General features: G+C 36.2%; 1 protein-coding gene across 27 annotated transcripts in view; it reads right to left on the bottom strand.

The window, feature by feature from the left end:
- The window catches only part of rims2a (regulating synaptic membrane exocytosis 2a), a 281,737-nt gene that overhangs the window by 246,663 nt on the left and 21,099 nt on the right, over positions 1-13,975 (bottom strand). For 23 of the 27 annotated variants that reach the window (XM_059022394.1, XM_059022415.1, XM_059022392.1 and 20 more), the window contains exon 2: positions 319-351. The exons of the other annotated variants lie outside the window; for them this stretch is intronic. In XM_059022394.1, the coding sequence (XP_058878377.1) occupies positions 319-351 (33 nt within the window). The remainder of the gene's footprint in view (positions 1-318; positions 352-13,975) is intronic. 27 annotated transcript variants of the gene reach the window in all.

A 13,975-nucleotide genomic window follows, 5' to 3' on the forward strand; every position in this document is an offset into this window, starting at 1 on the left:
TATATATGTAAATATATGTAAATATATATATATATATATATATATATATATATATATATATATATATATATATATATATATATATATATTTTAAAGTCTTTACAGTTAACTAGTCCAAAAAGCAGACAGCATAGTAGATGCATCCAGCCTATATGTGGATGAAATTACAAGCCAGTCAGGAAGCAGATGACACTAAGGTGCAGCCTAGTAAGGTATTAGAAACACACCTAATATCAAAGAAGCTACAAGAAGCACAGGGCACACAGCAAAGGTAGAGGGTTTAAAGCCTGCTGCACTTTCAGGTTATTGATTACTTACTGTGGCGGCTGAGGTTTTGTTTCTTCTTTGACCCTAAAAAGATAAGTTTGCACAGCTCAGTGCTCAGCAGTACAAAACTTAAAATAAATAAATACATACATAAATAAATAAATAAATAAATAAATAAATAAATAAATAAATAAATTAAAAAAACAGTTTTAGCTACATTACAGCTGCACTGGAGGAGGCAGGCTCTGTGGAAAATAAATATAGGCCATTGCAATGTTTAATATGCAGATTTATAATAGCAGGAATATATCACTCACAAAACAATAAAAAATAAATAAACACAAAAAAAGAACATAAACATATAGTGGAGCACGAATTGTGGGAGCTACAATAACATAACTCCACTTTCTCCTTTTTCTCCTCATCGGAAGTCATTTTGATATGTCACTAAAAAGTATTGGAAATATTGAATTATATCACAAACTTAATATATTAAAGGGGAAATGAACTCAAAATAACTAGGCTCTCTAAATGTTCTGTATACATAACAAATGCGTCTCGCTGCGCCAATTTTGTTAAAAAGTCAAGCGTTTGGCCAGTATTTAAATTCTTTTGTCAGCTTTCTGGGTCAGTTGGAAACGCAGGCCGCCGCCATATTGGAACCTTTCTGGCGCCGCTGTTACGTCATATCGTTGACTGCCACCCACACCAGTGAACGCCGGCAGGGTAAATATGTTGGAATGCACAGCGTTCGGGTACAAAAATAACAAAAGGAAAAACAGTAACAGAAAGTATTTTTGTGTGCTTGAGCCTTTAAACCAAAAAAGGACGGCCATAACAAAACAATGGCTACATAATATAGAAATGGGACATACGCGCAATAGAATACTATGTGTGACTATAGAGCGAGTTAACGACAGGACATCACACAAAACGCGCCAATACATTTGATGTTAATTTGTTTTAATGGTTTATACGATATACTGCTCAAGGTGAGGCTGAAAATGCGTCAAAAGTTTTAGTTAACATGTTTTCTATTGAAATGGTTATATATTCATTTGCATGACAGTTCCCCTTTAAAAAGCATTACAAAACAAAAAGGTAAGATCCCCCAAATTGTATTTGATTTTCAATGTTATATCTCATGAAGTAGTATGTGTGATAATAATGTATAATAAACACAAGGAATAAAATAAATGAAGGTGAATGTGTACTAACAAGCGCTTATTATTAAAAAGTAAACATCAACACATACATTGAGGTACAACTGGGTGTTGTAATATGGGTTAGAGACCTATGGTTGTGCAGGTGATCCTCTAAACCGGCCCCGCTGTGATATTTCATCACATCACACCTGAACTACCATAATTTGATTAGAAAACGACACTTATCATTGTTTCTTGCTAACATACTAAATAGGCACTTACACTCTTTTATAATGATTTTCATTGGTGTGTCATTCCAATGTTTTTAGATAAGAATGTTCAGGTGAGCGGCTCTATTTATTGTTTTACAAATAGTAGTAATAACTATTAATTCCAAATGGTTATTGCGAACAGTTGCTAAAAATGCAGTTGCTGTAATGTTATTGAAAGAGGAGAGTGTAGATGTTTGTGCAGTGGGAGGAGTTAGCCTATCTGTCTTTTTTTTTTGTTGTTGATTTTTACTCCGGTCATTTCCAGTGTGGACAAAGGACATTTTGAATATAGATGGTTCGTTGCCACTGCCAGTAGGGATATGGTGCCATGTATTTCTGTCTTTGTGGCTCGCTTGCCAGTAGCTTCTGATGGATTTTTTGTGACCCAATATTTATCTTGTTACAAGAAAATAGACAGCAGTAGGTCATACTGAATGGTTTGTAAATCTGCCCTTTGCTCAGCTTCGACATCATTGAACCAGTGTCATTTATACCCAATTATACTCCAGTGAGTAGGAGGTAATGTTGTGGGAGGTGCCGAAGATGTAAATAAAAAGCGGGTGGGTTTTCAGGCATTTTCGATATGTATTTTTGTAGTGAAAGTACAGTTAGAGTGGATTATTAAAGTTGTCATGATTTCCTGTTTGTTTGTTTTCAGTGTTTCAGTGAGTTATGATTTTTTTTTTTGTTGAATGTTAGTGTTGCATCTTTTTCCAGTTGTAAACATGCTTTATTATAACAGGAGGGGTTCATGGAGTCCCCATTTTCTTCAATTTCCTCATATCCTTTTTGTTTTTGTTTAACTGTTAGCAGATTCATATTTCTTATTAATATTTTGTGAGGAGGCTCCAGCTGTAGAGATATTGTTACATTTTTCAGTGGGTGGAACGTGTGATTGACCAATCAGAGAACAGCATCCCTGCCTGCCGTTTTATAATATGCATTATCCCCCTAATGAACCCTACCTTGTAGTAAAAAAAAAAAAATGAAAAAATACAGTATGCTTATTGTGGCAGCTCAATTGTACATTTTCCATTGTTACCATTTTATATCGCATCAAAATACAACAGCTATGTTATTTTACACCCCTTCATTTCAATGAGGTGTGAGCACTAGGAGTTAGTTTCCTAACTCTAAAATGCCCTTCTTGCAATGATGGTACTCTGCCAGTTAGGATGCTAACAGCAGGAGAGTACCATACACCAGGCACTGTGCCAGCAAGCACCATGTGAGCTTAATCCTGACCTGAACACACCCTGCTATTCAGTACTGGGCCTCTCTTAACCGAAGATTGTGGTTCTGTGCTTGGAACTGATAAATTGGGATGGCAAAAACTCACTTCACGGGTTCTGAGCTTGGAACCCAGGCCTCCACAATTGAAAAGAGCTAGTAAATTAGAATGCTGAGCCACTGAGCACCTTGAAACTGCTGTCCTGATTGTGTTGAGTTGAGGAATGCAGCTCAAATGAACATTTGGGGTTGGCCTCTGCCCCCCTGTAGCTCAGAGGAGCATCCTGCTTCTTTTGAAGGTGCTCCAGTACTTTGGCAATACTATAAACTTTCATCAACCTCATGACACCTAGTGCCATATTCTTTATTTTCATAATGTAGCACTTTTGTCCAATTTTCACAATTCATTTCCTACCCCACTGTTAGTGACCTGGATGAGAACAGACATTAGCTTACCAAAAGCAGCTCCATGCCTACACCTGCTACAGTGTTACTTAGCAGTATTGTCAGGTTAAGATAGTGTTCAGATTGCATTACCCCATTACCACCTATACCTCATTAATCTTTCTGAGTAGTTATATTTAGTACACAACCTTATCTTGTTGGATTCTTATTAATATGCTAATTAGTTCGCATTCTCTGTAATAATTATTTCATCTCGATATGTGTGGATTTTATGTTCAACTTGATATATAACACTTACGCCGAGGGGACACTAGTCTACATGTTGCTAGAAAAATGTAGAAAGGGATATTTTTTTGTAGAAAGTGGCGTGCAAGCTACAAGTTTCAGGCAACTTTGTTGCAAGCGACTGTATTAAAGGACTGCTGATTTTGTAGAAGCAACATTACGTCATAGAATAAATCAGCCAATGAAAGTGATGTAAAAAGTCATGTGACTACCTTCTTTGCTGGCGGAAAAATAAGCTTAGAAAAATGGCAGAGAAAAGGAAATTCTCCTTGTCGATTTTTTTCAAGGTGATTTATTTTTAATAGGTTGTATAGGCAAGTAAATAAGTGCTAATCAGTCCATTCCTGGTAGTTAAAGATCAATTTGTCAGTAATGCCATGAGATGAAGTGGAGCAGCATTAAAGTCAGCAAAATTATTAATATTATATTCCTTGAAAAAAACTATTTACTATTATGAAACATAATGTTGTGTTGACATTATAGTCTAATATTAGAAACTAGGAAACACAATGAACTCGCCTCTAACTTTCATTTAAATCACATCTGTCTCAGCTGCTGGGTGTGGATACTGTTTGGGTGTGGTTACTTTCAGGGATTGACATTCCTGTTTTGTCTACTTCCATACATAGTCATGCACTCCACACAACCAACACCGTTCTAGTTTAGAATCAACTCCCTTCTCCCAACAATAAACACATTCTCAACCTAAACGAGTTAAATGCGTTTTCAAACACATACACACCTCATACAAAGTAAATGTTATTATTAAAATATTAAAATAAATAGAAAATGAAGCTTATTCCAACAGCCATATATATTTACACTGTGGACCATGCTAAAAACAAAAGTTGTATTGCAATTTTGACATCAAAAAGTCGCATTGCACGGGTACCCAGTTTCGCAAACATCAGTTAACATATTCTTAGATGGACAGTTTCAACTAGAGATACAGTAGGAGTATTGCACTTTTTCTGTCAATCAAGATTAACATCAAATCAGCAAATCCATTTGTCTCACAAGCTCAACATGTCCCGTTTTCAAGACCCAGCTGACAACGATGCTCGAAAAACTTGTATTTGTCATTAAGCCTGCTGTTGTGGAAACCTACTCTCTCTCTCTTTGCATTGTTGTTTTCTGTTAGTGTTAGCAGCATTGGTTTGAAGGGGCAGGTCCATCCCCAGAGACTTTGGTCAGAGACTGTAAGGCTGGGGGTTTAGCTAATTTCCTTGAACTATGTGCCTTGGTGTCTTTTTAAAGATTGATACAATAATACTCTGAATTCAACATTTGTTATTCTCATTTATGCATTACGAAAAGAGACAGCAGTGAGAATGAAAGGTATGTTCTATTCTGAAAATTTGAGCTTTTGGAGTAGCATTGATAAACATTTTGAGCAACAACATATTTAAACGTATTTTTAAAATCCTTGTAATATAAAAAATAACATATGGGCTGCAGTGCATTTCGAGAAATGATTTCACCTCAGGGATTTGCGTCATTTCATGATGTTACATATCCCTTCGTTCGATTAAATCTTTTCTCATAATGCACTGCAGCCCATGTATTGTTCTCTCTCTCTCTCTCTCTCTCTCTCTCTCTCTATATATATATATATGTATATGGTTACATTGATGTGTAAGCAACTAACAAGCATTAAATAACACATTTTTTAATAATATATTTTAACTAGGGCTTGCACTTTTCAGTTTTAACCAAATGAGACCTAGGTTTTCTTTTCTCAGCTAACACTTTGCAATAATGATGAACAGCCAAGTTTGGGTTTATGCTAATTACACCCAGTTGTTTTATGTTGTGCAATGCTGAATGTGTTTTCATAAAGTGGATGATCACAGCTGCTGTAGAATGGTCAAATCTGTTATTGGATTTGTGTACACTATTCTTTTAACCCTGCTGATAATGGGAATGCAACTTCAGGATATAATCTATGGTCCACTGATTCAATTACATGAACTGCCCGGAAATTAATACATGAGTTGGCATAAAGGCTTTTGCATTCTCAGCTCCAATTTTTTGGAACCATCTTTCAGTATCTTAAGGAAACAACCATTATTGTCATTCACATCCTTTAGAGAGGAAGTGTCTAATCTTTTTAGGGCCAGAAAAAGTATGTATGGACTCAAATTACTCAACTGGCTGCTTAATGCTGTTGTGAAGTTGATTCCTTACAGGAGAATTGTAGGTTTACATTTATCTTATTTGTCTCTCTATAATACGAATACAAAAGCACTGTGTATGAGGTGTCTGTGTATGAAAAATAGTGTATTTTAAAATCGGTTTAACTAGTTTTAATGTTGTAAACTGCAATGTACCACCATCCTTCATGGCTCAACCCTCAAACAAGAACACCTCACACACACACACACACACACACCCTTTTCAAGTAAAAGAAACTTAATTAACACCCTTCACACATGGATAGAACATATTTAATCAGAGCTAAAATTAGGCTTAAATCTGTTGCTACAGTATTTTGTCTGACAGAAGTTTAATTATTCAGCTCGGTTTTTGCAAACATCAGTTAACATATTCTTAGATGGATGGTTTCAACTAGAGATACAGTCAGAGATCTGAAGACCAGCTGGACGAAACTGTAATTGGGAGTGACCAAAAATGTAAGTATGGTGTATTTAACAAATTTTCCAAGCTATATGCTTCCATGTTGCAGCCATACATGTAGTTAATGGGTATCCACACAGACGTCACGCAACTACATGTGTATGTACAGTGTATGTATTACCAATTTGTGTCAGACAATAGTAACTAAAATCAAATTAACATGGTATTTGACTGTCCACTTTCCCATTCATCAAAGTTTTTGTGAGCCAATTTATTTTTTATTTAATTAATTGTCATTAGCAGGGTCCCATTGTACAGAATATTTCTAAAAGAACTAAGAATAACACCTAGTAGTCTAAATTAATGAGCTTCTTAATTAACATTAGCTTTATTGTTAACCTATGTACTAAATTAAAATAGATTCTGGAGTTTACAATGTTCATATACTTCCTAAGGGTATCATCCCTCACAATGATATTACACTCTTTACATTCTTTAATTGGTCTGCTAGCCTTGGGTGACATTTTTAATAAGCAATAACGATTGTCTATGAAACGAAAAACAGATTCAGTGTGCATTTAGCTTTAAAATCATGTTCAGCTAGAACAAGCAAATCCATTGAACAAAGGCTGGAGTTGCCAGTGATTTTTCTCTCTTTTTTTAACCAAGAAATGTCAGTTTTAACTAAGTTCCATCTCAGAAAGCATTATGTAGTAACAATAATGTGTAACTCTTTCAATCAACATGCTGCTGCTCTTGCGTCTACATTAAAAACGGATACACTGCATTGTAGTATATAATTTTTTTTTGCATGTCTTGTGTTTAATGCGATATACGATAAAGAATAAAATGTAAAACCTATACAAGTAACTTTCTCTTCCCACAGTACATCAACACTAACAATAATTTATCAGTAGCTGAATTAACGGCACCTTTATCCTCCCAAAAAGATGTTCTAACTGGAAAAAAAAATAACCTTTTAAGTTTTTTTTAGTAGCTTTAGCCCCATATCACTCTTCTCATTACAGGTTGACATTAGCATTTTAGCAAGACACGATTTGGGTCTTTCCCTCTATCGCTAAAGTAAACGAGACACTTCAAGACTGGTAAAATAACACAGCCTGCCTTTGCTCGACAACACTTAAGTCTTGGACAAGCTTAAATCACAAAAAGGAGACCAAATTCAATAAAGACAATACTCCATGACTTCAATCGTGACTTATTCCACTCATGTCCTGATGCACAGTCCTTATCCTTAACTTCTTTCTTCATGTATCATGTATTAATTAGAGTAATTAAACTGAATTGAACAGCTAGCTAGTTCTTTGGCACAATATGCTTCTTGTAACTCCTGCTCCCTCAAGTGCAGTGTCTTTGTATTTGATTACAGGCATGCTATTACCTGAAGTTCCATCACCAACCTGATGTTTTACCACTTGGCATATAGTACTGAGCGACCCTTCCAAACACATTATTAATATACATACTATAAACAGCTCACAAACACTTCCTCAAGACAGGCTTCTTAGAAGGGAAATCAATATTGTAAAACACACACTGCGCCAAATGCTGTTGCCAAGTGTAATAATTTGCAAAGCAACCATCTGAGCCCCTGTTTGAAAAATGCCTTCAATTAACCAAACGGACTGAATCTCCAAATTTCTTCCTTGTTTTATTTTCACACTAGAAACAGTTTAAAAGTGCCCCGGACTGGATGGTTTGGCAGTTCATTCCAGGGTCAGTTGGAAGCCGGCCATCCGGAAAGGGGGCAGAGTCAAAATACCAGAAGTCATTGCCTTAATGCGGTAGCCGATGTGTCAGTCATGGATTGGAGGATACGTGATTGCACTCGCTACCAAAGAGGGTGTGACTTGAGGGTATATCAAGGGCTGTGACGAAGCAATCTTCCTTTTGTAGTGGTTATGAAAGACAATCGCTAAAGGACCAAAAAGTAGCGTTAGTGTTTTGTGCTTGTTTGTTTGTCGTTCTAATTGTACTCGTTTGTCATTGTTAGACGGCTAACACGATCCAGGAGCTGCCGCTAAAGGCCAGCACCAAACCTGGACAACATTGCACTACTGTTCACAAATAATTCTGTTTCACCACTCGCACTTAAAAGCACTCACTTTGGACTTGTGACCGTGTTTGTGATCTGTGTGTGTATTTACTGTGATTATTATTTTGGGACTGAACCCTGTGGTTTTAGTGAGCAGTCCAGTGATTATTATTTACAGTTGTCAAGTGACTTTTGGATTATAAATAAATCATCATTTCACCATGAACTTTGTTGTTTGTCATTACCTGAGCACCACATCACCTCTACACCTGCACACTGCAAACCACTTTGCCACACACCTTCCATCAAAGTAAGCATTATATAGTAATTCAGAAAAGAAACAAGCATGATTATCTTTAGTCTAGTCCAGTCTACCCTCACAAATGAAAGCTTAAAGGTTCAGGGCAGTGTTTAAATTGATATGGAGATCAAGCTTAGAGAGCTGTAATGCATTTCTGGTAAGAATATGTGAAGCTACATAAAAGTTTATGTTTGCCAGAGTACAGTATAAGGAATTCTGACCTTTTATTCCTTATCGCAAACTAAACAGATAAAAGGTAGCTTTCTAAGAAATAATGGTAAAACCACCACACCCATGCAATATTAATAAGAATCCAGTTTCAGGATTGTTATTTCTAGGAATCACTTCCATAATCAGACTGGGCATGGGGAACACAAGTCACTTTTATTCTTTTTTTCCGAACTGTTGGTGTGAAAAGTGCAATTGAGCAATTTGCAATTCGCATAAAGAAGGCACCAGCTGCAGCTTATGACTGATGCTATTTGCCACCAAATGGTATAGTCCCCCAATGCTTTGATTTCATGATGCAAATTATCCTATTTTTTAGTACAGTAGGAGGCGTTACAACGGTATTGACATTTAAAATATGCTACTTGTGTTCATTTAGTGTACAATATATAGAAGAGTGTAAATCTACATATAATGTCAATCACCTACGCCAGAAAGAACAGATGCCACAAAAAATCTGGAAAGATAACCTTCATATAATCCAATGTTAAACCCTGTTTCGTCTCTCCCAACAGTCTTTTTTATCAGAATTAAAATTCAAACCAGTGTTGCAAAACACTTTTTTTATCCCCAGAAAATCAAGCAGCTTCTTTATTTATTTATTTGTCTTCCAAAAACAGCTACACATACCTGTTCTGCTTCTGATTATTACCTGAATAAACCTTTAAAAAAAAAGTACAATCCTGAAAAGAAAAATAAATCCTGTAACAGGCAGCTTGTGGGGAGAAGGATAGTCCAGCCTTAAGCTTTACAAATTAGGTCAATAAAATATTTTCTTTGCTTGCATGCTCTTAAAAAGGCCTTGGGAGCCAACGATGGTGTAAGCACCTTACCAGAGGCTTGCAGCTTTCTTTTTGTTCATAGCATTAGCGAAGCGGTGATATCTAGAACTCTGCACTACTCTTTTATTAAAGTGATAATATATTTGAATTCTATATTTGCTTAAAGGGCAGCTGTCTAACCTTTTGGCTAAAAGAGAAATTCAATCACAGGCACACACTGAATAAAATACCTTTCAGACTGTAACCCTTGTCAGAGTTTTTGCTACCCAAGTTAGTTTTTGTTGCATTTTGACAATAATCTTCTCCCAAAGAGAATAATTTGTCCATGAATTATTTTCATACCTATTAGCAGCCTTAAATTAAATCCTTCACCAAAACAAATTCTGCAGCTCAATGATCCATATATGGATAAAGAGCCCTCCGTTAGACAGCCCTGGCTTAGAGTATTCTTAACAATAATCACATGAAGGAAGATTCATATCTGATATAAAAGAATAAGATCTTGTAAAAATTCTCACAATTTGTTATTGGATCCAAAAGCTCTATGACGACAAATCAAAGACAACATCATATTTCTGCTGTTGGTAATTTTAAAGCTTCACCTTTTCTTACCTTCTGAAATGAGAGAAAGAAGAACCAGAACAAGAAATGCCGTCACCTATCAATATGGCTTGCTCACCTTTACAGCAGACGTATCTGGATATTAATTACTAACTACAAATACAAAGACCACCCAGGAAACAGTAAAACCTGAGCATTTGTGAATCCCAGTCGAGACCACAAAAGGTCTGGATGCTGTAAATTTCCATATGACTCCTGGAAAATCATGACTTGCCATCTCCCAGTGCTTCTTGGATCAGGCCCAATGCTGTCACAGCACTGTTCTGCTTTTATAATGGGGTTCTTAGTTGCCGGTAACATACCTGTCCCTTGCAAAGATATAAATAATACATTGCAGGCGAAAGTGCCAAGACTGTACAGTATACACAGGTCCCTCCACCCCACACCTCACATTTAGAATTCTTCCTTTTTACTATTGTGTCTATTGTGTTGTTCAGATCCATTTTGTAAATGTTCTGTACGGTGTCCCACGGGACATAGTTGGTAAGAAGCTGCTTCACTTTCATCTTGGCAGGCGATAGATTTATTATTGCAATAAAATATGATAAACTGACAGATTGACTTACAAAACAGCCTGCGCAAGATGGCTTCTCGCATTTAATCCACAGACATTTCTAAGGAGGGGTCAGATTGAATTGTAGCAGTTTAGAGAGTGGAACATTTCTAGAAACGCATCTTGCATAATACTATACATTGATGTGATTTTTTTTAGGCAGTTATTAAGACATACTCTAATTTGTCATTTGTTAAGTTGAATAAATCATCAATATCAGACTATCCAATTTCAGGGTATTAAAATCCATCAGCACACAAATCTTGGGCTTGCCATCAGTCTTATATAGATGACTTTTAGCAAAGATACCAATTTCATAGAATGGCTCTGTAGTACTAAAAACCTCTTAGTTATAAAATTAGACATAAAACTAGAAGCCTGTCAATATTTTTTTTCATGCATGGCAATGTGTTTACTTCTGTCTACTTTATAACTAAACATTTGTTTTTTCAGTTTCTTTGTTAATTTTGACAGTGACTATAGGTGGACAGTATAACAAGAATGAGATTCATCAAAGCCATAGAAACCGCACACTTTAGGCTTTATTTTAATACAAAATAATTACACTGCTCTGTCCTGGAACCAAGTTGTCTCTTGCTAGCTTTATATCCCACAATTGCTCATTTACTCCCAGAATATGTGCCTTTCCTATTAACAAAAAAAAAAAAAAAAGCCCCCCTTTGTCATGTGTGTGAACTACAACTATCGGCTGATTGGGTTTCACCATTTGTTGCTTCTATTTTGCTTCCACCCTGCCATAGAGCTATATAACAGATAGCATGAGTTCAGTATCTTTACTATAAAACATTGGATTAACCTAACTGGAATATAATGAAAGTAAGATATATGAAGGTACTAATCTTCTACTTTACAAATACAATTTCAATCGAGTGTGGCTGTGTGTCTATAGCCAACATATTATAAAGCAAACTGGAAAACTGTTGTAAACATCACAGTAAGATCATTTGAGTATATTATATGTACACTTTGTACACCATATATATATTAAGAGTGTACTGTGTACATACTACAAACATAACTTCATTAAAAATGGGATTCGGTGTCTGCTTGTGGTTGCTTGTTTGGGGTATGGATGATGTTAGCATTCATAGTTTTGGCTACTGGTCCCACATCTCAAAGGGAGAAGGAAGCTACCACCCTCTGAAAGAGGAACTGATCTGTCGAGGCCAGGTCAGCAGGGTGGACTGTGAGGAAGCCACATGACTTCCCCACATCAGGCAAATAAAGTGGAGGTTAGGGGAGTCGAGGATGAAGTTGCAATTGGGATTACGCGAGCAACAGCTAGGTGAGTTTCTCTGAGCTCATTATAAGAAGGTATAAGATAGCAAGGGATTTTGGATGTATCATGGATGTATATCGCTTTATATAATTTTCTGTTTCAGTCATCGCATCCTAGAAACCTTTTAAGCACCCATGTCACCTCAATATAGAGCTCTCAGAATCGCGTCTAACCTTCAAGTACACCTGGTGTAACCATTATCCTGTCCCCCCTTCAAAACGCTGCCTCTAGTTGATGTAAAAAATGTTTTTAAAAAAATCAAGAAGAAGAATACAGACAAAACTTGTACGGTGCCTCAGAGGTTAACTCAACATCCTTAAAAACTGTAACAAACTTTATTTTAAGGAATAAACAATTGCAAATTGGCACTGGAAAGATGGAATTAATTCTGCCGTGGCATCAGCAACAGAAAAACTTCAGTGGTTACGGGTGTGAAAGTTGATGTGTGAAAAATAATTTTTTTAACACACAAAAGCGATACAGTTTAGAGGAGATCCAGTTAACAAGTGTGTACTGCCTTGTGATTACTCCAAAGTTCTGCAAGCAAGAGCCACAGTCTTTTAATAAATCTCCATCCCTGCAACACTCTGCTTGAATGTGTGATGCATGTCTTTGACTTTCAACACTTACTGACAAAAAAACATTAGTCGTTGTCAAATTGTATAGCAAAAAGGATCATCAGAACAGCGGGACAGCCACTAATCTGCTGCCAAATATAACTAAAATCCATCTGTTTGCACAGATTACCTGCCAAGCTTCAATTCGAGCTGTTCATATTTTTTCCTCTGGTGTCATAGCTAAGTTGCAGGGGCTTGAACCATTCCTTGGGATAGGCCTGCGCATAAAGCTTTTAAATAATGGTATTCCCAGAATAGCCTCGCTTTTATATGCTGTCATTATCTCTAAATAATTTTATATCTGACATGCATTATTAGCATTATATTTTAAATAAGTACACTGGGCGACATTAGCACTGCAGTGCATTAAATCCACCTACATGCACTGAATCACAGGATTTTACTGGAATACACAGACACAGACATATATACAGACACACACACCCACGCACGCATGCATACATGTCACATAGTACCCCATCCCAACAGCCACTAGATCTAAAAGACTTTTGAGCACTACTTGACTTAGAAGTTAAAGGCTTTATTTGATCAAAAGCAGCATGGGCAGAAAATAGCATTTTACTGTAATGATATTGCATTCAATTTCATCATTGTACATGACTAGGTTGTTAAAGTCATAAGGACAGAGAACAAGAGAAATATGTTATACAGTCAATAATGTATCTTTTATTTTTTAACAGCATTGGAGCAAGCAGTGTCTCAAATAAAGACCCACAAAGTGTATGACTTATGGAGTATGTTATTCTATCAGTTTGTTCTGGCCTTTTTATTTCAGCAGGCAGAATGACTTCTGAATCCCTGTAAAACTGCAGGACTTATTTCTCCTACTGCACAACCCTATCTTATTTGCATTAGCAATAAGTTAACCTTTTTTCTGAAGCTCTCTTGTTTCTTTACTTCTTTAGTGCAGTGTTTTTTGGTCAAAGTCAGATTTATGCAGGTGGACTTATTGGTGTCAGGCCATGATTTTCCAGAAATCTGCAGTGCTATAACTGAAAAATCTTACCAAACGCAATGTTTAGCATGACAGAATGGGGAAAATATAATGGTTATAATACTATTAAAGAAAATAAAATAGATTTGAAAGCCTTGTTAATCACTCCTTTAAAAGTAGTCTTGAATACCAACAGTAGTGCTGTATTACACAAGGGATTGTAGCCAAGCCAAGCCAAACCATAACACAGCATTACAGCACAGTTCCCATCTAACTATAAAAAAAATAACTAGAAATGACAAGACATTTTATAAAAAGTTTAAAGTACTTTTGCACTACCATTGCTTCATTGTATGACATTTGTTGAGTATGATGGCTAAT

Source organism: Acipenser ruthenus, chromosome 4, assembly GCF_902713425.1.
Source record: "Acipenser ruthenus chromosome 4, fAciRut3.2 maternal haplotype, whole genome shotgun sequence".
Lineage (NCBI taxonomy): Eukaryota > Metazoa > Chordata > Actinopteri > Acipenseriformes > Acipenseridae > Acipenser > Acipenser ruthenus.